Raw genomic sequence first — 26,254 nt, forward strand, 5'->3', positions numbered from 1 at the left:
AGAGCAATTAGATTGGACAAATAAATCTTTTTGAACTATATATAGCTTCCATATATTAAAACTTCACAGAATGAAAGCAGGGCTGACAAATTATCAGAAAAAACAATGATGTATGTAATATAATCTTTTTCCTTATTTTTTTCATCAAGATAGTGAGGAAGGCTTGGTAGGGGTCTGTAACTCTTTATTTGTTAAAAGCTGTCATGAATGATTCTGGCTTTGAGAAAAAATGTCTTGTCAATCTCTTCTTTTCTGTTCCCCCCCTCTACTTTGATTACCCATTTCAAGGCCTTTATTTTCTCTGCTAGGTAAAGTGCCCAGAAGTCAAGGGAGTTAAGCAGGGCTACGTAGTTCTGCTTCTAGCATAGTGTCAAATGCAGCCCTGGGAATCAGACGTTTCTGCCATCAGTCTCTGTAATGCTTATGTTCAAATGGCTTATGTCATCATGTCATCAAGCTCATGTCAGAGAGACATGCTTTAAAACAGGCGCTGGGACTGAGCACACTGGTTTGCAGTGACAAGCAAATAAACAGAAGAATAATATCTTTCTGTTTTCTTTCCATTTTGTGATTTTTTATCCAAAATATATGTGTATCTAACCTTTGACAGGATTGTATATTGCTGTGTAAAAACATCACCTGTTAGCAATTTATATCATTGTGGCTAACATGGAAACCTTTCTATGTATCAAAAGAGATGTAGCATTATAAAAGAAATTAAATATGGTGTTACTTTGGGTGTCTCCATAATACATATCTCTTCTTAGCATGTTTTAAAAAATCTCTGTGATTTTAAAAGCTTTAAAGTAATATTCTTATGCAGCTTTCTGTTACTTTGGATTATACATCCTACAATGAGTATATATTTATTGTTTTATTTCTTCATAGATATTTCATTGATCATAACATGGAAGAAGATAGGTATTTCACCATTGACGCTAGTACTGGGACCATTAAGACTGCCAAGATCTTTGACAGAGAGGAGACACCTTGGTACAACATCACAGTGGCTAAAAAAAAAAAAAAAAAAAAAAAAAAAAAAAAAAGGAAGAAAATAATAATTTTCAGATTTTAAGAAACACTATCTTGAGATGTTATGTTCTTTTTAACACCATTGGGTTTTTTAGTCAGTTTGGATAAAGGAGAATTTTCTCTGAGTGTGTAAATTCCCTAATTCCACCAAACAAATAAACAAACCCCCACATGCCTATGTGATTCCACCTGTGTAAATTTACCATGTTTTTCTGTATGTTATAGAAGGCTGCCAGTTTACCTAGGAACATTTCCAAGCATTCAGTGTCCTAAAATCAACAATTTTTCCAGTTTGTGTTTCATACTTTGTATATCTTAGAAGATAAGACTATATAGTACTGTTGGAGAAATTAATCTTTCCTCCTTGTATCTGCTCTTAACCTATTCTAGCAAATTTCATGTTAAATATGCTAATATTAATTTATATCTGACAGGTGCCTAGTCATTGCTGATTATCAGGGTATACATCTGGCCTTTTAATACACAAATTGCCAAGTAAAAATACAATAAACACTTGCCTGTGCATCTGCAAGATCTCAAAGTCTTGATAAATTTATGTTGCCTCAGATAAGCCCTGCAACAGTCAAGAAATGTCTGACAGAGTAGTTCCAGATAAATATTTTTACATGAGGCAAGGACAGTTTAAAAAAATATTTCAGTTAATCATTTTATGACAGGGTCTTTATTTTAGCACAAAGTTTTAAAGTTTAAAAAATCAACAAACAGAATTAAAAAAAAAAAAAAAGCAGAGCCTGGATCAATAGATCCAGTCCTGCTAAGTACTCTTTGTAATACTGTCTTTTGGTGACAGTGATTTTGATCAAAACTGTGAACTATTTTAACATATATTCATTTCCTTTTTATTTTTTTTTCCTTTTTTTTGGGTATATTCCATCACTACCAGATGACACAATACAGGTTTTACCTGTGACAGGTTTCACTGATATCATTGAGCCCCACTCTGCTTTCATATGTTTCATTTCCAGGTTAAAAAGGACAACAAATTTTTTCTTACTATTGTACCTGCTTTTACAACTAAATGGAAAATCTGAACTAAGTAATTTTCTAAATAGTAAAATCTAGAGTTTTATGGTTAGCCCTTTAAAGAAGGTAACCACTGACACTTCAGTGTGTTTGACGGTGTCTTAATATATAATGTGTTACTTCAGTGCAGCATGAAATAAAATACAATTTTAGCCTAATCATAAGCAGGTGCATTGTAAGTGTTAATTTGAATTAAGATTTAAAAGCCACATTGGGACATACTGACAAAAGCTGTAGTCACTAGTCTTTGGGAAGCCATCCAAATGTAATTATTTTGCAGGAATAAATCTCAGTAACATTAAACTTAAATGTAGCTTTCTACACATTATTTATTTCACATAGTCAAATGCGTGGTAGTACACATACCATAGTGGGAGAACAGCATGGAGAATAGAGAAGAATGATGTTTATAATGAAAAGACAATAGAGTGAATAATAAAGATGAATTGCCATTTTTTTAAGACAGCATGCTTAGATTTCTCCATTTCAAGTGCAATTTGTTACAGGAAAACAGAGATTTTATTTTTTTTTCCCTCCCTTGCACGCCTTTCTTACTGTTAAAGTTGGGGTTGGAAGCATAAGTAAATCTATAATGTCAGTTTTAGAAACAATTTAGTTATGAAAAAAGGAAGAGACAGCAGTGAAGAAGAGATGGATGACAGGCAGACTGACAGGCCGCCTAAATGATGGGCAGCCTTTCCTTGTGTCTACTTCTTTGGCCATTTTCTTACCCACAGTAATTTGAAAATTGCAACATTGCTGTACTTTTCCAAATCCATTGTGAAATCAGTAATTGGATCTATGATGGAAGAAGGAGCATATGTTGTGTAGAGAACATCAATGCCAAAACTCATTATGTTAAGTGCTGTCTATTCCGTATCTACAGCCTTTTATGGCATACACTTTTGAGTCCGTATGCAAGGAATTGCAGAACTAAGACTAAAGCTGAAAAATAAGTGGAAAGCTATGACCAAAATGTTATTTAGCTGTGAGAGTGGCAGTCTTCAAGTTCATCTGACATGGAACAATGCATTTGTAGCTTCTGACACCGTTTGCTTAGCCAGAAACATAGCAGAATCTGCAAGGCCCAGAAAGATGGTACTGTTTCAACAATAAGAGGTGCTCTGCTAAAATAGTGTTCTAGTTATAGTTAGTTTCTTGACGTGTTTCCCTCTCTTGACTTTATGCTACACTTCACTGACAGAATTCTTTTCTACTAATCATCATTTGGGCAGCTATTTGTAACTCTTATTTTGTTCTTGTTGTCTGCTCCATTGGGGAGTTACAAATCTGAGTCACTTGTCCCCCTTGTCTGAGCGGGATGTGACATTATACAAAAGAAATTTAGAATCAACATCACATTTATACCCTCAAATGTATGATATCCTCATGCTGCAGCCTAATTGTTTCTGAAACTTTCATAAGATGTTTACTTTCCCTTTTAGTCTCAGTATGTGATATGCAGTCTTCATTGATCAAATGTCCCCTTTGAAATCAGTGGAAGATCTACCACTTTCCTCTGTAGGAGCAATGTTGATGTAATGATCAGTGGTTTTTTTCTGTTTATGCAGATACTTCCTAAAGTACGCCAGAGTTCATTGCCACAAGAATAGATGGGGCAATCCCTCTTTTCTTTAACATGTACTGGTCTTTAACAGCAGCATACAGTGAGGAAAAGTGGGATTTTTTTGTCCAGGGCACAGCACTGAAGCTGTTGCTTTGATTGTTTCAGTGCTAGTATTTCCTGTAAACTCCCTGTGGTATTAGAGAATAAGAAAGGTAATAAAATAATAGTATATTTTATACTGAAGGATCTACAGACTATGGGGCAGGGGGAAAAACTACAAACTAATGGCAGTAGGATTTTAAGATAATGTTTTGCATAGGATTATTCACATTTCATTAGTTTGTTAAATTATTTGAAAAAGATTATAAAACAGTATTTGAAAGAGGAAGGAGATTGAATTTGCTTGGCTCTATTAAAGGCTTTTGACCAAGTCTTTGACAAGAGTAATGGAAATAGAAAAATACAAAGCAAGTGCTCAAAGTTTTATAACTGTTGAAAGGCTGATTTAGAGGAAAGAAATACAGTCATAGTGAATGGTTGTTCCTTTGGGAGAGGAAGAAGTTAAGGCTGAGTTAAGGACTGTTGTAGGATCTGTCAATTAGAATTCTTTATAATGTTATCACACAATTATAGGAGGAGATTCAGATTCCCAAGTAACATCCATAGCTGCTAAGAATTAAGGAAGACTGAGAGAGACTTGTGGAAGAACAAGACACATGGAATTGTGGGCTAGACAAAAGAATGGTGAAGTGGACTGAAAATTGCCAGAAATGACAGGCTCAAAGGGTTGTGATCAGCAGCCCAAAGTGCAGCTGGAGGCCAGTCACTAGCCAATCACTAATGCCAGTCACCACCCCACCACCCCCCTCAGGGGCTAATAATGGATACAGTACTGTTTAATGTCTTCATTAATGATCTGGCTGACGGGACAGAGTGAACTCCCAGCCAGTTTGCAAATGACACAAAACTGGAGAAATGGCTGATACATCAGAGGGTCATGCTGCCATCCAGAAGGATCTCAACAGGCTGGAGAAATGGGTGAACAGGAACCTTGTGGGGTTCAGTAATAGAAAATGCAAAGTCTAGTGCCTGGAGGAGAATGCACCAGTACACATGCAAGGACAACTGGCTGTAGATCAGCAGAAATGTGCCCTTGTGGCAAAGAGGGCCAACTGCATCCTGCAACACATGAGGAAGAGTGTTGCCAGCAGGTGGAGGGAGGTGATCCTTCCCCTCTATACAGCACTGGTGAGGCCACATGTGGAATGCCGGGTCCAGATCTGGGCTCCCCAGTGTAACAGGGACATGGAGCAACAGGACAAGTGAAGGGGCAGGAAATCATTAAGAACTAGACTACCTGTCATACAAGGAGAGACAGAAAGAGCTGGTACTGTTCAGGCTGAAGATGAGAAGACTCAGAAGAAGCTTATCAGTGTGTTCAAATACCAGACGGGGAGTAAAGAAGATACGTAAAGATGAGCAAAGATGAGGAAAGACTTATCTGAGTAGTATCCAGTAAAATGACAGGAGGTAATGTGCACAAATTGAAATACAGAAAATTTCCATTTAAATATAAGAAAAAAAAGGTTTTTACTGGGGCATTGGCCAAAAATTGGGACAGGTCACCTAGAGAGTTTGTGGAGTCTCTGTTCTTGGCGATATTCAACTGGACACAGACCAGAGCAGTGTACATTAGTTGACCCAGCCCTAAGCAGGGGAGTTGGACCTACTGGTCTATGGAGGTGACTTCCAAACTCAACCATTCTGTGATTTTGTGATATTGGGAACTGTATGTTAAATGTGGTGAAGCAAGACAGCTGTTTCTCACAGTGATGTATTCTCAACAAACAGAGGTGGTTGTAAAAATAACCATGAGTGTTTCAACTAAGGTTTCTTTCTAGCATATAGTAGTGCTAATAACAAAAGCAACAATAACAGCAAGCCTCCAAATCACAGATCCTGCAGGAGAAATGTGGCACTATAATATAAATGGATGGACTTCTGCCAGTTCCAAAGCCAATTTAAGTTAGGAAAATAAACAGGTACTTTGAAGTTTTCAAGGCAGTTCTGCAAATAAGACAAATAATAGTATCCTTGCAGTCTTCCTGTTCAATAAGAAGAAATAAAAGCTGCAGGGAGAAATAAACAGTGATGACTGAAGGAATCAGAGAATGTCTTGATTTGAGAATCAAAGTGAAGATTGTAGCTTTCACTAGAAATTTCTACTTAGAAATATAGCAAGGAAAAATGTCAGGAAGCTCTTTTTAAATACAAATTCTAACAACTGAGCTGACTGTTCAATATCTGCTCAATAGACAGAGCAAACCAGCTTCTACATATGGCTTTCAGATGATGATAACATCAAGAGATTACTGGGATTCATAAAGTACTGGACATTTAGATGGATAATAAGAATATCTGTGATTGTAATAAGAAATGTGATTTTTTTGGAAGCAAGATAAGTGCTTATATTTCAGGGCATATCCAAAACTTTATATTTCAGAGATTTGAAATATGCTTTCTGTTGGGAATTTTTCACATATTTCTTTTATGCAGCTTGTAAGTATACCAGTGTGTAAAATAGATTTCTGGCTTTACTAGATCATCAGTCTTTTCAGGATGAAGTTACAGTGTTCCTGAGTGTCTCCAAAATCCTCTGCAATGGTTGAGAATGGATTTACGTAAAGAACCAAACAATGCAATAAATGCAAAAATTTATATTTGAAGGGTCCATAAAGAGTTCATAATCTGTAAAACTGTGGAGAGATTTTGGAGAACAAAACTGAAATAATAGGATACCTTCCAGGTTCTGTCAGATCCTTCAGACTTAAAGAAATGCTAGCGAGACAGTAAAAAATAACCACATGAAAGGATACTCCACATACAGAGCTTTGACATCACAGTGTATTAGATATCAAAATACTTATGTCATCATTGTGCAATCAATTTAGCAGACAAAGCAAAAATCACCAAAACTATCAGACAAAATCAGATAATTTAAAAAAAAAAAAAAGTGTTTATATGTCTTCTGCATTTGATTCTTTGATTCTTTATGCATATTCCTCATACTACCTTCAGGGAAGAAGAAGCCAAAGTGTTGAGTTAGAGCAATACCTCACTGGGAAAACATGCAGTACTCTGTGATGTGGTGTTGAAGAGATCACAGGAAAATGCAGTCATTTCAAAAACTACAAAAAGAAATAATCTTCAGAGATAGAGGGCAATTATATTCTATTCAGAATCAAAATATGTGAAAATTAAGGACAGCTCACAAGAATAAGAATTTGGAACAGTTAATTTGCAAGAATCAGGGTAAAAACATTAAAATGCATGTTCTAATAAAATTGTTTTTAATCAATAAGTTTTGGTAGAAACAAACAGTAACAGAAAGATGCAGCTATACAATTCAGAGGAAAGCAGGATGTACAGAGAATAATAATAATTTTCAGCAGTGACATATAAAACCCCTTGAGATTTTGAATAAATATTGAAGAAACTATAATTACATTAAATAGATAAATTGTATAATTATACTGAGGTGCAGTTATATATTTTCTTTAGGTACACAGTGATATTGCCACCTCATATTGCCCTCAGTGAACAGCAATTTATTAGAAGAATTTTCAAGTTCTTTTTCATGTTTTATCGTTGCATTGCAGCAGAAAAGACATTTCTAAGATTTTGGTAGGAGATCAAATATATGTTACTTCTGATAGCACTACATGAGACAGTCATGGAGAATGAGAAATGAAGATAGAGTAGAGATGTAAAGTAAACAGAATAAACTTGTTAATGCTATTAACAGGCACACAGATTTATTTTACAAAAAGTGAAATAAAAAGGAAAAATACAAAATTAATTTCTGTTTATTCTGAAACACATGAAAACAACATATGCATATCCTTTAGGCATGTTGCCTAAAGGAAATACATCTATGGAGTAATATCTTCCTGGCATACAGCATTGAAAGAATTAGAAAAGAACAAGAATTTATGACATTTTATTTTCTCATTTTAAACTTTTTTCCCCAATCAAGAATAACTTTAATGCCTTGTATCAAATTATTAATTTTTAGAAAAAGGAACCTTTTCAAAATCTAAAAGAAAGTAATCCAAATCAGAACAAACTGGTCTTACAGTGTTATAATCTCCTTCAGTATCTGGTGAACAGCGGGATGATTGTTTAATACCAGTGAGTTTTTTGTTATATTTGTGTCTTAGTTTTTCATTGAAGTGAAATAAAATTTCCTTATAGTGATTTTCAGTCTATAATTTTTTCTTCAAGACTAATGTTTTATAACAATACAGAGTGTACTTAAATAATGAAATTCACTCTTTTTTAATATCAGTACAGGGAAATTTTATCTTATGTATTGTTTTGATGCTTTTATGATCATCTCTGTAGGTACATTACAGAACCAGATGTAAAAGTGTTACCTTAAATCCTGCACCCACCAAGAAAAAAATCACATTCATTCTTCATCTTTGACCTCACTTGCATTCTGCCTGTTAGCTCAGTTGCAGAAAGAGTTTTGGTATTGGCAACAATTACTTTATTTTTCCAAGAAACAGAATCTGCCACAAAAGTATTTTCCTAAATGTAGACCAGATTAAAGTAGATTTTAAAACCTACAGGGTCTGAGTTTTAAGACTATTTTTCTTATGGAGTAGTGACAAACTGGATATCCAATATCTGGATATTCCAATGATACACAGATAATTTTCAACCTTGAGAAGTTGCCTACTAATGGACCATAAAATACAGTACTATGATTTGTAGAAGAATCTGCTATCCTTTTAAAAGTACTTGACAATGCAATAAGGAAGGCCTACACAACACTATTAAAAGAATACCTGAATCGTCAAAAGACAGCTAGTTCTCCATCCTGTTCAAGAAATGATGCTTCTAATTCCAAATTTGATGCTTATTTCCCTGTTTATCTTGGTTTACCCATTGGCTTCTAGGTATCATAGATTTTCTTCTCTGTTTCTCTGGGGAAAGGTATGATGAAGATAATCCTACACTGTCATCTGAAGATGGTGTAGGGTATGGCTCTTCCTGCCTACCAAAGTGGATCCCCAAAGGAGAGACAGCATTTGGGATCACGTGACATTTCCCTGTTCAGGGCTTTGTGAATCAGTACCAGAATCTCAAAATGGACATTTCTGACCACAGAATCAGTATACTTTGTGGTGACTTGATCTACTCAGGAGGTGAGCACCAGTGCTGTCTATAAGCTGCAGAAATTTTAGTTGCATCAAGGCAGAGGGAGTTGCCAGCTTGAGATCACTGCATGTTTTACATCTGCTGCAGTGCTATTTTTCCTACTATTGCAACTGCTACTGCTACTAGCATGATCCAAGAGAAGTGATCAGTGCCTTCAGGTTTGTGTTCATCAGTGAAAAGTCAAATTTTGCTATAAGAAAAAATAAAACAATTTTTAGACAATTTAGGTAACAATATTTAAAGGTATCCACTACCTTAATGAAGCAGAATAGAACATTACACTGATTGCTAGATTCTGCATAATTTTCTCCTTGCCAGTAATCTTAGTTTATAACATATACAGCATCCTGAATTAAACACAGTATTTTCTGAATATTACTACTCTCACTTACATACTAGACACACTTTATTTTTACACACTATTTCTAGTTAATAATTTTAGTTCTGTTTCTGTAGTATATTTTATCCTTCCTAGATCTATGTTTAGTCCTCTAGTGTGTCAAAACTAATCGTTAGAAAAGTGTGATGAGTGCTTTCTACTTCTCTTTTAAAAAGTACTGGAATAGTAGTTAGTTGAACTCCCTCAGTATTGGTTTGCCTCATAAGGACTCAAAAAGATGACAGAAGGAGAAAAAACAAAGTTGTTACTGTACTGATCAAGATCATTATTTAATATTGATGATGCAAAAGCATAGGCATTCATTCTAATCCTATGTTACATGAATATTTTTGTTCTGTCATGAAAACATGTAAAATTATTCAATTTTTTAATAAAATCCTTCATTTTTCAAATAGTTCAGGCTGTCTCTGGGTTAAATTATTCACTCAGCTTTCATAATAACTGCTTAACTACACCATTCTAACTTAAACATAACTCAAAATAAATGAAAAGAAAAAACCAAAACCACAAAAGACTGTCAATGTCAGAACTGCTATTCTCAATGTCATTCAGGTGGAATTTATTTTCAGAAAGCCCATGGGAATTTTGTTTCTCTGATAACGAAGTCTCAGACAACAGTAGCTGTATTAAAAAGCTTTCTTCTTAAACAGGGGGTTTAAAGTTTGCCCACAGAAATTAATGGAAGAGAAGATTTAAGGCTTCAGACTGGTTGTTGATAGGGACTTGTTGATTGTTCGCAGGGGACTTGCTGGTGGAGGTGCTGATACTCAATGAAATGTATTTACTTTATAGATATTTAGTATTCTGGCAAAACTATTTATTCTGGGAAAAGTCTCAAGCATAAGAAAGCAAGTCCCTAGCGTAGGTGAATCAAAGCAATGTTTCTGCTTCAGTTACCCCTTAAAACAGTGAGAAATCACTTTGAAAAATCTACTCTTGAGGCATAATGCTAATAGGACACAGAATGGATCTGGCTGTTTTATAGTGCGCAGGCCTGAAATATATGTCAGCACTGATTATCTTAAAACTGGAAAACTTCCAAACTGCTGCAAGAAATTTGTATAATTAACAAAAACATACTACTAAAAGGACCAGTTCTTAGAGTGGTTTGGAGATTGCAGGTGATTTGTACACCTGAAGAAGATTGGAGCTTATGTTTACTTTACAATAAAACAACAAAACCAAACCTTAAAAAAAAAAAAAAGTTTGTAAGGTCCCTCTTAGTTCATTTTTATTCTCTCCCTCCATTATAAACTGTGCTATCATTTTGCATGCACATTTATGTAATATACACAATTTGACAAACTTCAAGATTGTTTTGGTAAGTGGTATTAATATTTTTCCTATTAGCATTTTGTAGTGAGTAGGATGTCAGTATGGAAATTTGCCTGCAAATGTCAGTGATCCCATGAGGTAACTGCTTCCAAAAAGATACTAATAACACCTTGTGCATTAAGAACTCTTTTGAATTGGTAAGATTTGAATTCTTTGTACCATAAAGCAGCTGCAGAACAAATAAAGGTAAAATCTCTGAATCTCCATGAAATCTCTGTGAAAATAATGCAGATTTAACAGACTAGAGTAAGACTGCACTGGATAGTAGTAACAGGCATACAAGAGGACACAGTCAAGATCAGGCAAAGAGATCTGATACACTGTACCAAAACAAAAGTATATACCATTTTTTGCCATGCATTAGACTAAAAAGTTTGATTTTCCTTCCCCAGCAACTATTCTAAACATTCCAGACCTCTAGAGCAGTTCTCTGTCTCTGTTACTATCTGTCCTGTTCTTTTCCTGCTTTTTTGCTCCCTTCCTTTTAGATGCATTATGCCCCCTTATAGCTTAGAAGATGGCCCTGCTTTGTGCTGAAGACTGGACCAGTGACCTCCAGAAGTCCCCTTCAGCTAAGATTTTTCAGTGAATTTATGATTATCTGATAGTCACAACATTTTTGCCTTCTGGCAAGAGGTTCTTCAGGATTTCTCTAGTATTAAAATCTTCAATTCCTTCACTATAGATTATGAATCCACTCCCAAATGGATGTATTTGTCCTTAACTCTTTACTGTGATCTCTGCCTTCTACATCCTTTCCATGCTTTTATGTGCTCTCTCTTTATCTGCTTTGTGTCCTTCCCTTAACAGATACCACTTTCTAGTTCACATACCTCACAAACTATGTGCAAGAGCCTCCTAAACAAAGCCTCAAGAACAAAATTCCTTTGAGCCATAGGTCATCTCTAGATCATCTGTGACTAGATATCATGTTCTGTAATTGTAATTACAGGATTTTTGTAATTGGATTTTCTGATAACATTGACAGAGGAACTTACCTAAATGAGTTTGTAAACTATATTTCAGTGAGCAATATAGTGTTCTGCACAATCTGAGGATCTACCTCCAGGGAAGCACCAAACATCTTTTGTGTTAATACTCATACTGCAGAGGGTCTCCTAGAGAGAAGATTGCTGCTTTCAGTAATAAGAGTAAAGGTAGATGAATGATTCCTTTCTGACTGCTTAGTGAGCAGCCAAGTGTCATTCTTCCTCACCTTCACTTCATATATTCCTAGCACTTTAACATTGCTCAGTTTTCCACTGAAAGTGTTTTCTATACAGCAATGGAAGGCTTCAGTTTTGCATGAACACAACTGAGATAACTTGCTTTAGTCCCTTAGTTCACCTGTTAAAAAGATATACATCATTTTAGGGTAAAACTAAAAATATCAACAGCCAAGGAAAATTTCAGCAAGAAAATGGATTTTGCAAGTCCATAAATGTCTTCTGAGTGTGTTCTCCTAACTTCTAATGCTAATGTTAATTGAGAATAGAAGTTACTGTATTATTATATCCTATTATAGTTGTCTGCCTTTTCTGTTGACTTTTTTGATCTCATTTCCATTCCCATTTTATAGGGATAATTGACTAAATTCCAAAAGTGAATTAAAATCATCAGGTGAACATAGACATATTAGTTAAAAAGAGAATTTGAAAACTATGAAGAGAATTTTTAAACCCTAGGCTCTTTGACTAGTATCCCAGGTGAAAACAGAAGAGGACAAATCTCTCACTTTGTCAAATGAAGCTTCAGCATTCTCAAATATTCTTTGCTTGTGAGACTATATTACTGGTGGCTTTGAAGCCAAAGATGTGTCTAAGCAATGTTTTTCAGAATTCTGAGCAGAGGCCATTAAAGGTGTGACAAATCTAAAGCATTTTACAAATGACCCTTTTTGACAGAAACATGACGTGGATTAAGATCAAAATAACCAAGGTGAATGAAGTTTAGACTACTGATATTTCTTTTTTTTTTTCTTCTTATTAGCACACACAGGGATATGTACTTTCAAAATGTCAATCTGTAAGACCACATTCTTCCATCTTGTCGTATTTGAAAGATTGACTTTGCTTTCTTCTACTGATTTAATTGGTGGAAGTAAAATGAAGTTTGTCATCTAACCGATTGACACATATATTCAGAAGGATTTTTTTAGCTAATTATAAAAAGCTGTAATATATAATTCTTTCAATGAAGTAAAATTTTCTGAGTACTTAGTAGCAAGAACAAGGGAATTATGGATTTTAATTTATTTTTTTTTTCCCATTTTATCATGGAAAGTGTATTCTCATTGAATACACTCAATTTATTGTGCTTTTGGGCTGTGAACTCTTTTTGAGGATGAACTCATGAAAGTAGAGAACATAGCATAAGACACTGTTACTTAAACATTGTTTTCTTACTGGTATGTTACTGCTAAAGCAAGACTCATTAACTACTTTGTGTAATAGCATAACTTGTGAGGAAGCTGAACTCAAGCTTGGGAAATGTTTATATGTGCTTATGCATTCATATTTTCTTATTATTTTGGTATTTTATTTCCTAAACTAAGGCACTGAAAAAAAATAAAAAAGTGTTAATATTTTTTGTATTAGATTTTATTCAATATTGTGATGACACTTTTACATTCATCACAAAGCAATTGATCATTTCTTAGCATACGGTGTGACAGTATGTGATAATTCTAACAGCTTTCTCCCAATTCAGTTCCAGAATAACTTGCATTTTTATTGCTATAACAGTGACTTAAGACTCATACCAAACTTTGCACTCTTTTTTAAAAAAAATTCTTTTTCAAAACAATCTAGTTCTCATCCAGTTATTGTGTTAAGAAACCGTGTTTAAATTGAGGATGTCATGGAATATTGAGTATTTCAAAAGTCTTAATACCCCCTTGTGTATTTTGCAGACAATCCCGAGCTAGTGAGCCACGTTCCAGTTGGTGTTAGAATCCTGGACGTCAATGACAACCCTCCAGAGCTTGCCAGAGAGTATGATGTAGTTGTCTGTGAGAATGCAAAGCCTGGTCAGGTAACTCTCACAGTTATCTTTCAGTGAGAAAAAAAAAAGACTTATTTTATTTGTTAATGACACATATGTAAGAAGTTTGATTCAGGGAACACACAATAATTCTTTCGAATTTTAGTTTCGTATTTCACTTTTGATTCAACTTTTTAACTGTATGAGGCTGAAGGGAGATCTGGGAATTTGTTCAATATATCTTTCTTGTTGCTGCAACTAAATACCCAAACTATCTTCAGGAAAGAGAGGCAAAATTCTAATCTTGTCAGATAGTGATGGAATTTGACAAGCGACTATCCTGAACAAAATGGATGAAGCAAATTTAACATCTCTCATCTAGAGTGCCACATCATAGCAAGGTTTCAAATACAGTTCAGTGAAATGGCTGGTTAACACGGCTCCCATCCTCACTTTTTGCATGCTGATTGTCCTTCCCTGTGCAGGGTCATTATGGAAAAGATGTTGAATGAGTTTTTCACAACTGGGGAGGGTCAGAACTGAGACTGAATAGTTGAATCACATGCCAGCCACTGCTCCTGTGATCAGTGCACTTCATTGCAGTCCATGGTTTGACAATTTTAACAGGTGCTTTTGGTTTTTTTGCATAGATTGAGCTTTTACCCAGCACTCTATGCTGGTTTTGCATTATTACACAAGCTCTAAGTTGCAGTTGTGAGCTCACATCTTTCCTGAGGAATATATTGCTAGTAATAACAGTTTTCTCATCAAATCTTTAAAAGCAGTGTACATAAATGTATAGTAGCACATTTCTAATTTTAATGTTGACTCGATAAAAATTCTGTACTTCTCCAGACTATAGGCTGATCAAATTTAACTTGATTCTAATAGTGGCCAAATCCTAACAGCTATAGAGCAGTATAAGAACATGACAAGCATGTATGATGCTTACCACTGCTTTCCCTGGTCTCAGGTCATTTGCAGATCAGTTCCTGGTCCAATTGTGGTTTCTGTGGTTTTAATAGTCCTTTAATAATCATCTCATATGAATCTGTCTATCTTTGCCTACAACAAACATAAACTTTTTATATCTGCTACCTCATGCAGCAAGGAATTTTACAGTTCAATTGCATGTTTCAGGAAGACCTACCACCTTTTTTCTTTTTTAGTGTTCTCATGCTGTCTTCAATTGCTGTTTACCAGTTCTTGTGTTTGGGAAGAGAGAAAGAGAGAGAGAGGGAGAGTGCAGTTGATCCCTACTTATTATCTCTGTGCCATTCATAAATCTGTAGCACATTGCCCCTCAGCTGTCTCTTGTCCAGACTAAAGAGTCCTACTTAACTTGGACAAACTGTGATAAAGGCCTTCTAGACTTTTGATCATTCATCTTGCCCTTCTCTAAACTTTCTTCAATTCCTCTCAATTCACCTTGAGATCGAGAATCAAGATTCAAGACGCAGGTATGCAGTGGTTTATCATTCCTATCATAGTTTATGCTTCACACTATGTGATGATCTCTGCTGTCTTACCTATTTCTTTCCTAGCAATTTCTAACAGTGACTTTGCTTTTTTAACCACTAGTAAGCACTGAATGCAAAAAACTGCTTGCCATAGCACCAGTATCATTAGAAGTAATTAATGGTTAGCTCAGAGGTCATCATGTATGTGAAGTTAAGACTTTATGTATAATGAATTTCACCTGTCTTTGTATTGCCTGCCTGCTGAGCATTGCAAGGTCTTTAGTGTCAGCCCTTCCTCTTTTCTTCCTTGAATAACTCAGTATCATAAGTAGCTTTGGTGGGCTTATTATTCATACTCTTCAGAAGACTTAGTATTACACTGACCAACAAGTAGCCTAGCATAAATCTGTATGGAACAGGAACTCTCTGTGACTTCCTCTCCTTGTGGAATAGACAATTTACAGAAGAGACCCTGCTTCCTGTCTTTTGAGCACTTATTTGTGCAAGGAACTTCCTCTTATCTCATGACTGCATAGTTTTCTTCAGTGCTCTCATTGAGACACGTCACTCAAAGCCTTTGAAAATCTTAAGTAGGTCTGTCTGTCAACTGAATATCTCTTATTAATATGCTTATTAAAGTAAAAATAATGTTCTGAAAACCTCAAATAAATCCAAATACAGGAGAGTTAGAACTTGTAAAAGACTAGTTTTTAAGAAAAGAAGATAAAATCTCTTAAGCATTAATTGCAATTGCTTTCAACATATTCTGATATCTTAAAGATAATATAATTTAACAATTATTGTTAAATTGTTATAATTATAATAAGATAAAGCCTTCAGTGAACCTAACTCAGAAATGCTCTGTTTGCTGGCAGTGTTGTTGTTGTTGAGTAGATAATATTTCTTATTAGGAAAGTTTTAACTTCCCAATAGTAGCTTTGAAAATGAACATTTATGAGATGTTTAAGGATAGAACAAGTTTTACTATAACAGCATTTGCTCCTGATTTGGGTCAGTGTTGTATTTCTCTCTGAGCTACTGTTGCAAGCATCAATGATTCCTGACCTCTGTAGCACTGCAGTTTAACACCAAAGATTAATGGTATCATGAAGGACTCTACAAGCAGTAGTTTAATATGAAAGGCTGGATCAACATGCTGTTGTATTCTTAAACTAACAGGACTCCATTAAGTACATGGCATGCACCATTCTTTGCATTGCATAACAGGGCTTCGGAAAAGATTGTGACACCATTGCACTGTACAAAAACCCAAACCAAATCAAAACACAAAAGTACATGACTCTTACTCAGAAGATCTTACTGTCTAGTTTAAGAAAGAAAATGACAGTGTTCAACAAATATTAAGGAGGGACAAATAAACAAGGATTACTGAACAAGACAAGTGTTCCATATGCTAAAAAGCATGCCCAGCTGGATATTTTTGAATTGTTGAAAATGAATTATTTAGTCTGAGTTATCCATCATCTTGTGAGAATAATTCATAACATTTATCATGAAGAAACAAATTCTGTCAGGTCTTGCGAGGCACTTCCGCTTGACTAAGGCTTTAAGATTAGGCTCCAGCCCCGCACTACCCTGTAAGAATCCTTCTTTCTTTCCTCAGAACATCTATTTTGAATTTATTATGTACAAGGTAAACTAACCAGTAGTTTGTTATTGGAATACTTTTTGTGTTTGCTTGTATCTTTTCAGAAGAGGTTTCTATGGAGAGAAATCACAGTATCATTTAATTGTACAGCCTCTGTCTCCTGCTTCTTTTTCCTTCCACAGCTAAATTAAAAAAAAAAAAAAAAAAAGAGCCAATAAAATTTAAGGACTTAAGTACTTAAATGAACCCTTGTAAGTCATGTCAAACAGAAAATGTTTGTGAGAAGATGATCATTTCTGCACTGAAATGACAGCTTGTCAGACCATTTGTTCTCTCCTCAACAATCATCTTGTTGAGAAGATAAACTAAGTGCCTTCAACAGCTTCCAGGTGAAACGTGGTAGATATTATATATTAAAGTAGATAAACCACCTCTGATTTGATCTTAGGTAGTATCCAGGCTTGCAGAACTCTGACTTCTAGAAATATACTGATTTTGTGAATGATTATGAAATTTATCTAGTGTACTAAAATAAAATTTTGCAATCTTCTACAAAGTGAACTTCGAAATGAATTTTTCCTTTGTTTCAAATGCAACTTGTTTTATTATTTTTAAGACCATCAGAACAAAGACCGATGTTAAAAAAAGTTGAAATGCTTTGTTTTGGAAAGTGAAGGAGTGAAGTGTTGACATTTTTCTGAATGTTTCCAAGTTCATTGTTTGTCCTGGCAGACTATGAACCTATTAAAATATCTGAGTACTGTAAAGACATTTTTTTCTGGGTGCTTTTCAGAGCAATAATAGAAAAAGTTGTTATAGTAGTAAAAATCCTTCCTGACACTATCTGTCACTGTAAATTAACACACAGGTATATGTGCACGTACACACACATACACAGAAAGAACTTTTTCAGAATTGGGGTGTATAAATATTGTGCTGCCAACATGAATTACCTCACTCTGGATGCTGTTATTTCTAATAGCCAAAGGAAATCAATGTTAGCTGGCAAGGAACGCCTCTGCTATATGTTCATTGTGTGTATGTTTATTGATTCAGATCTGAAAAAGTTCTGAGTAGAATTTAGCACATTGTCTCTCTTCAATTAGTTCTCCTCTGTTCTTGAAATTCTTTCTTGCCAACTCTTCCTTTAAAAAAATAGCATAACTCTTCAGTTTCATTGCTTCAGTGCTGTCAGTTGAGTTTTACAGCAGCTGGGTTTCTGTGCCTAGATTTTTATTTTAATCAGTTTTGGTAAGGTGTATGTTAATGTCTGCTAATAGACCATTAATTAGTTGGTGTATTAGAAAAGGGTTAGCAGTACATTTGGATGTCAAGAGATCACACACTTTTGTTCCTCACTTCTGAAGAAATGTCTTAGAAATCTTTTCCTCAGAAAGGAAAAGCCTTCTCTGAAAAGTTTGAACTTCCTATAAAAAATATTTTGACCTGCCCTCTTACACATACAATGGCTATTTTCCACATGGAAAAGCATGATTTCTGTACCATCTGGTGCTATACTTTTTACATACATTGATGAATTCAGGGGATACTTGAATTTCTATGTGTGAAATAAGGAAATATAGACAGTATATTTTGTTGAGTTCTAAAATTAAGTCTAAGAACCAAATAAATTTTATACTAGTTTTGTGGCACTGAGGCCTCGATCAAAGGTATTTCTGTTGCAAAATGGCATGGTTTTGAAGCAAGAGTCTGTAAAATGTCAACTGATTGTTTTATTCAAGAGAGGGCAACAGGACGAAAATTTATCTACTAGGCTGTCAAAGCTGAAGATACATGGCAAAATGACTTATATTTTACTGATAAACAGCACTTAGGATTTATAAACTAGTTAATGAATTCATGTATTTTTTCCAAGGTCTTTCTGCTTTTTTTTTTTTTTTTTTTTTTTTTACACCTATGTAGACTATGTAACAATATCTTTAGTATTTGAATAATAACAGAAACTGATTCTCTTGAAAATATTCTTCCATCAACTTTTTTTGGTCTCCCTTTGCTTTATACCATGTCAACATTATTAACTAAATATATCTAGCTAAGATAAGCTTTTATTTCTGTTTTTGAATGGTAGTTGTTTCAAATAACAGTTATGCTACCTTTGCAAAATTCAGTAGAGAACAACTAGCTTTTGCCAAACTCTTTCACCAGTATTGCCCTGACTTTGGTAAACTGCATGATTATAAATGTTTCAGATAGATCTTATTCTGCTACAGTTCAGCAAAAAAATATTATGGCAAACTTTCAAAATATTCTCAGCAATTATCGTCAGTATTTTTAATTGTCACAGGTGTGTGTAGTCAGTATCAGGTACTATATTGTATACAGATAATGGAATAACCATTGTACACTTGACTTTAAAATGTATTTGTTTTGCTTCTCTTATGTGAACGTGAACTGAGGTAGCAAACTCTGTGCTGCCTTTTAGTTTTAAAACAGACCAAACCACTTGAGCCAGTATTGTTTATGCTTCAGTTTCAGTCCAGACAGACTACAGCTGAACGCTGAGCAGAAAAATTCTCATTAAAAGAGCACTTCCCCTCCCTCTTTTATGTTTCCCTTGGGATATCTATCAGCTCTGTGCAGCAGTCTGTGTGGGCTTCACTGCCTATATCACAAGACCAACTTTTATTAAATTCTACTTTATCACTTGAGCTTCCAGACCCAGCATGAAAATGAAAGCAGAGGTAGCAATATTGCTTGGTCACACAGTCCAAAAACTTATCTCAGTTTTACTTGAAAGTAAATTTTAAAAACCACTAAGACTTTCAAAGACAAAGGTCTTAACTTTCAAAAGTACCTCTCCCGTACATGGTGGCTAAATCTAATTTTGTTTCCTTTGGACAAGCCAAACTAAAATCAAGAGTGGCTGCTGTTCTTCCTGTTCTCCAGCACTTTAAAGCTCATTCTTAACAGGAATTTTAAACTGAGAGCTGGTATTATATACCTTCAATTTTGGTTGAATAATTATTTTTCCTAACTAATATTGTAGTGCATATAATTATTGGGATGACAAGAAGATCATGTTCTGCATAGACCATGATGGTTCAGCCTGAATTTTGGCTCCATAAACCAGGTGTTTATGTGAAACTGTAATTCTTTCTGAAAGTCACCAGGATGCAATGCACATAGTGAAAATCTGTACCAGGTCCTGACCATATCAAAATGTCAGATAGAAGCTTTACATGCTTTTATCTGGCTCTGAAGTGTGGTTCTTAAATATTTCATGCTAGAGAAATCAAGCTAATGGACCAGTCATTTCATCAGTTGAATTTAGCAGCAGTCAAGTAGAAAATTAAAATAAGCTAAGTTTGAGAATCCTCCTGAGGTCAGGTACTATTTGGGTCAAGTTCAAATTTCAACACATTCACTGTTAATTTTTATTTCAGGTTATTCAGACTATCACTGCAACTGACAAAGATAACTCTGCAAATGGGGCAAGATTCCGTTTTTCCCTTGATGAAGGGCTTTCTTTGAATCCCAACTTTACTCTAAGGGACAATGAAGGTAAATCAAACACACAAATTTCAAAGAAATGGGTCTCTATTTTGTCTGGGATGTCTCACTGAGCTGAAAAATTTCCATGTGTTTCCTGACAGAAGGGGAAAACTAATCTGTCATCACTGAACTGGGTGATATCAAGGACATGGTGTATTCAACATATTGAAAACTATGAAAAATGCAATATTATTTTTATATTCCATTTTATTTTAGCATTTATACTTCATACATTCAGGAATGATTTTAAAAAGTGGATTAATGGAAAAGATGTTGGCAGTTTGGTCTACGTTTACATGAATAGCACTGAATGTGTACTGGCAAAGTTATTGCTTAAAGGACAAAATAAGAATTTAAGTGATATGAAAAGCTGAATTCGTGCTTACTTTTGCAGATATAATACCTAGAGCAGGTCCTTCAGTGCCTCCTGAATGATAGTGTATCATTTCATGCACTTCCTAACAAAGTGTTTCTAAAAAGTACAATCAGAACTTCATAGCAGATAGGCCCAGAAGGAAAAGGGCCTTCAGAGTCACTCAGCCAGGTATTCCTGAACATTTCTCAAAACAAAGAATTATCCAGCCCTTCAAAAAAAAACCAAATCAGCCTTACTCTTTGTGAGGATTGCCTCATGTTTTCCATTATGCAACCTGATGAAAATGAGAGTAAACTTTAAATGCTTGTCTGTAGCTTTTGTCTTGAGCTTTTATGTATGTATGTATTGTGTGATTTTGTTTGTATCCATATGTGGAAGTGTGGAGGGTATATGTAGCTTTATTTTACAGTCATATTTTTGCAGTACTATCATGGAATACCTTCTGAGATCTTACACATCACTACTCATCTGTAATGACTGAGAAGCATTAACTCCATCATTGGTACATATGGTACATACAGTGATATTTAAACTATATTCTTTACACATATTTCTTATCTGTTTATAAGGCCTTTCAGGGAAGGAGACTGCATAATCTTCCTAAAGAATTTGTTCCAATGTTTAACTATAAAGCAGAAAAAAAAAATCAAGTCATGCTATTTGTTTGGACTAGATTCATAGCCCTCATATTGTGGTTCCAAAAGAGATCAATCCACTATCCATCAATATTTTGAAAAAGCTTAATAGTATTTGAAGGACTAATTCATATATTAAAAATATTCTTGAAGTGATGACTCCAGCCTTTCCCAGATTAATATATCAATTCTACTCAGATTGTGATGGAGCATTATATCAACAGTCAGAGGGCTTTTCCTGAAATAAAGGAAGTGTGCTGTTGTGTATTTTTGCATTTGAGTCTAAAATTCAAATAAAATTATTGAGTATTGGACTGTGATCTCATGTGGGAGATGATGACCATGTTCATTTCAGTGCAAGATGCTTACATAAAGATGTGCTTTTGAATAACTCTTAAAATTGTAGTTCATGATGAAGTAGATATTTTATGGTTTTGAACATATTTCAGTTGAGATCTGTACTATATGTGTTTATTACCAGTGGAAAATGCTGTGTGTGGAAAATGCTTTAAGGATTGCATAACATAAGTTATTTACCTACACAGATATATAAGAGGGTAAGAACTTTTCATAACTATCTAATGCAGCAGTGTCATGCTTTGGATATAAGTATGCAGCAATAAGTATTTGCTGCTTTCTTGTTACCTACTCAAGAGCAGTGAGGAATAACATTGCCACCAACGGCAGAAGGACGTGTTTGGACTATCCTAAACTGGATTTGGCAGGGGGAAGTAGGGGAAGGAACTGAAAAAAGTGTCCTTTACTGTAAAGGCCTGTTGTGCATTATGTTTTTATTTCACTTAAGGAGATACAAAAAGTGAGTATGAACTTCCTGTAGCATCTTGCATAAAACATCTACATATACAGAGACTCCAGAAACGCAATTTTCAATTTGCCTGTATAATTAACACAATGTCAGTTTAACTCAAATCATGGCCCCTTACTGGGACCTTTTCTTTGTGATACAATGTCTATGTGACAGTGAAACACTGATAAAGTCCATTGACAATATCCAGTTATATAGTATTTGCAACTTTTATATTTACTATCTATTCCTACTCAGAAATGGAATTTCTGTTGCTTTCTATTCTAGGAAATAGCTGAGAGATGGTGGGCAGAAGAGGCTTTTCTGATGTCTTTGACAAGTTTTCATTTTTGAAAACTCGTATTTTTGAGCATTGGCTGCTAAAAGGAATCAATGCTCTTAACACAAGATAGCTGCTATTTTAACTCTGGATTTAATCATTTTATAAAGGCTGGCATCCTTGGAGGGTTTTATTTGTTTGTTATGTTTTTTAAAAAAAAAATGCAGCAATTACCTTAAGAGAGTTTTCAATAATGTTTTACAGAATGATGAAAACCAAAATCTTGATGTCACATTGAAAGTGGTAGCTGTAGCTGTCACTGCAAAGCTGTATTTCTCTTGCAGTCATCTCTGGATCCAGTCATCCTCTCCTTTTATTTCTTCAGGACAAAGGTTTCATTTCACAAAAATCTCAGTATATAATTTATTCCCTTGTTTTCATAACCAGAATAACAGAATTCTGATCTTTGAGCCGAAATACACTATTTTATGAATGTTCCCCTACACCATTGTCATCACTAGAGCTACAAGATCAAAAGATCTACAGCAGTGAATTGGATCTTTAAATATTTACACTTATATCTATGCACTTTGACTGAAATCTAGAGCACTTGCACAATCATAAGATTTTGTAGTTTCTCCCTACCTACCTGTACAGACTGTAGCAATATACAATCTCAGCATGTATATGATTCAGGTCAATATTCTGTCACTTCAGCAGAGAAAATAGATATTAAAGCATCAGTTCAGATAATTGATAATATGTCCAGTTATCTCTTGGGCCCGAAGTTGTGCCTTTACTCAGTAACAATCCACATTGTTAAACTCCAGCCTTTGAATATGCACCCTCATAATGCAGAGCTTAAAACCCTCAGGGAAATGTAGGTCAGGAGACAGCTGCAGGGCTATATGCAGTCTGGTAGAACCTAGGAGTTGCTTGGATCACCTGCTGAATTCTGTTGGTATTAATAATTTTCAGTTAAAAAAAAAAAAAAGAATGGAAAAGACAGAATATGATATCTTCTCCCCTACTGACTGGATGCTTAAGCTACAGTAGATCCTTTGCTGATATTTGACATTTTTTATATGTTGACAAAAGTTGTATTCAGAGTAAATGCTTAAGAATATGAACAAGAGGACAGTCAACAAAATGATGCAGTATATGTACACATGTAATCAAGACAAAACAAGAGCTGCAATAGAATTTCTTTGCTTAACAAAGAAAACACATTGTTGTAATAATTTCCTGTGATTTTAAAGAGAATACCAGGAGAAGATGGGTTGGTTTGTTTGTTTGTTTGTTTCGAAATTGTACTTATGAAGGCTTTTTTAATTAAACAGGGCTGTTGACAATTTATTCTGTTCAGAAAGGCTGTGGATGTTGTCTATCTTGAGTTTAGTAAGACCTTTGACACCGTTTCCCACAGCATTCTCCTGGCAAAACTGGCTGCTCGTGACTTGGATGAGCATACACTTCTCTGGGTAAAACCCTGGCTGGATGGCTGGGCCCAAAGTGTTGTGGTGAACGGAGTTAAATCCAGCTGGCAGATGGTCACGAGTGGTGTCCCCCAGGGCTCGGTGTTGGGGCCGCTCCTGTTTAACACCTTTATGGATGATCTAGACGAGGGGATCGAGTGCACCCTCAGTCAGTTTGCAGATGACACCCAGTTGGGTGGGAGTGTTGATCTGCTCGAGGGTAGGGAGGCTCTGCAGAGAGACCTGGACAGGCTGGAGCCATGGGCTGAGGCCAACTGGAGGAGTTTCCATAAGGCCAAATGCCGGGGGCTGCCCTTGGGCCACAACAACCCCCAGCAGCGCTACAGGCTTGGGGAGGAGTGGCTGGAGAGCTGCCAGTCAGAGAGGGACCTGGGGGTGCTGATTGACAGCCGGCTGACCAGGAGCCAGCAGTGTGCCCAGGGGTCCAAGAAGGCCAATGGCATCCTGGCTTGTGTCAGCAATAGCGTGGCCAGCAGGGACAGGGAAGGGATCTGACCCCTGTACTCGGCACTGGTGAGGCCGCCCCTCGATTCCTGTGTTCAGTTTTGGGCCCCTCACTCCAAAAAGGACATTGAATGACTCGAGCGTGTCCAGAGAAGGGCAACGGAGCTGGTGCAGGGTCTGGAGCACAGGTCGTACGGGGAGCGGCTCAGGGAACTGGGGGTGTTTAGTCTGGAGAAGAGGAGGCTGAGGGGAGACCTCATCGCCCTCTACAGCTCCCTGAAAGGAGGGTGCAGAGAGCTGGGGATGAGCCTCTTTAACCAAGTAACAAGTGATAGGACAAGAGGGAACCACCTCAAGATGTGTCGTGGAAAGTTCAGACTAGATATTAGGAAGCATTTCTTTCCAGAAGGGGTTGTTAGGTGTTGGAATGGGCTGCCCAGGGCAGTGGTGGAGTCCCCATCCGTGGAGGTGTTCAAGAGTTGGGTTGACATAGGGCTGAGGGATCTGGTGTAGTTGGGAACTGTCAGTGTTAGGTTAATAGTTCGACTAGATGATCTTCAAGATTCTGCAAAGAAGTCACAATTTCTATTATAACCTGGGCAGCCAAATACTTTTTCAATCTGGAGGTGCTTTTATGTTGCAGTTCAGATGGTACATAACTCATTGTTGTCTACATAACAACTTCATTGTTGTCAGTGTTGTTTTTTAGGAAGTTATCACAGATAATTTTTTAATGCTTTTTTTTTGCTTGTGTGTAATACCTTAAATTTACACTTTTTGCCTAATAAGAAATATCTGCTTTTAGATGTTCCATTAAAAATTTGCCAGGGCAGTATGGGACTAAAACCACTTTCTGCTGGGGAATCAGAGGAAATATGAAAGAACTTCATCACATTAAACTGTTTTGAAGTACTAGAATTTTAAAATATACTTTTTTTATCCTTGAAGAATCAAAATACTTTTCCAGATGCTTAAAGACTAGTTGATATATTTGTCACAATTATGTTAGTTTGATGGAAAATGAATGTGATCATATGTTATTGTTATGATATACCTAACCTTTAATATATAAACACATACATTTGCATACTGTCTCTTTCTCTCTCTCTGAGTATAAAAAAATCGTTCCCTCTTTCTGCCTATTTTGTTACCTCTTTCAGAAGTTCAACAACACTTTTCAGGGGGCTGACAAATATGTAACCTTCAGAGAACCATTCACTTAGGTACAAGAGAACATCTATGATTTTTATGCGCTTACAAAGCACTGTTTTGCCGGTGCTATTTTATGTCACAAGATACACAGTCTACCGTGGATTCTCCAATGGGTATTGTAAATTTCCTGGACAATAATGGTTTGTGCATAGACTGTGCACATTCACCCAGTGCCACCAATAAGATTTTTACATTCTCTTACTTTAATAAATTGAGACTGACAACTTCTGAAAGTAGACAAAGTTTACCTTACTTTCAAGGAAGAACAGCTCCCTAGAGAATGCTTAGCATTTGTTCTCCTCTCCTTTTATTTCTTCAGGACAAAGGTTTCATTTCACAAAAATATTTGCAGTTTTATTTTTCCCCTCTGCCCACTTTTCTCAAAGATCTGGCCTTTTGAAAATTGCCCAGTGATGGAGAATATTCTGGAGTTGGAACAAAGGTAGGTCATGTTTTTCTGATACTATCCCTTTGGAGATTCCTTAGTGTTATGCCACATGACACTTTAAAACCCACAAAAGTAGAGACCTGTTTTTCTATAAAATCTGGAGCACACTGAGTTCAATGGCATTGGTATAAAATGAAATTTGTAATGTGTTCAGCCACTCATGCCTGTGATGCAAATTAACATTTTTCTTGTGTCACAAATCAAAAAGGAGTAAAAAAAAAAAAAATCAATTTTACTTGGCATTGCTGTTATTTAGGAAGAGAACAACCTCCAGAGGGTAATTCATCCTACCCCAGTATGAACTCCCTTGCAAAAGTTTCTGTTTATCTGTTTTTTCCCTGATACGTGCAAAATTCTTACCTCCAACCATATTACACAAGACATCTGTAG

At 35.7% G+C, this 26,254-nt stretch overlaps 1 protein-coding gene across 15 annotated transcripts in view; it reads left to right on the forward strand.

The window, feature by feature from the left end:
• The window catches only part of CDH18 (cadherin 18), a 578,978-nt gene that overhangs the window by 537,971 nt on the left and 14,753 nt on the right, over positions 1-26,254 (forward strand). For all 15 annotated transcript variants that reach the window (XM_026842284.1, XM_026842282.1, XM_026842297.1 and 12 more), the window contains 4 exons: positions 889-1,012; positions 3,115-3,124; positions 13,513-13,637; positions 20,060-20,177. In XM_026842284.1, the coding sequence (XP_026698085.1) occupies positions 889-1,012; positions 3,115-3,124; positions 13,513-13,637; positions 20,060-20,177 (377 nt within the window). The remainder of the gene's footprint in view (positions 1-888; positions 1,013-3,114; positions 3,125-13,512; positions 13,638-20,059; positions 20,178-26,254) is intronic.

Source organism: Athene cunicularia (genome assembly GCF_003259725.1).
Source record: "Athene cunicularia isolate RWA chromosome 2 unlocalized genomic scaffold, athCun1 chr2_part1, whole genome shotgun sequence".
Classification (NCBI taxonomy): domain Eukaryota; kingdom Metazoa; phylum Chordata; class Aves; order Strigiformes; family Strigidae; genus Athene; species Athene cunicularia.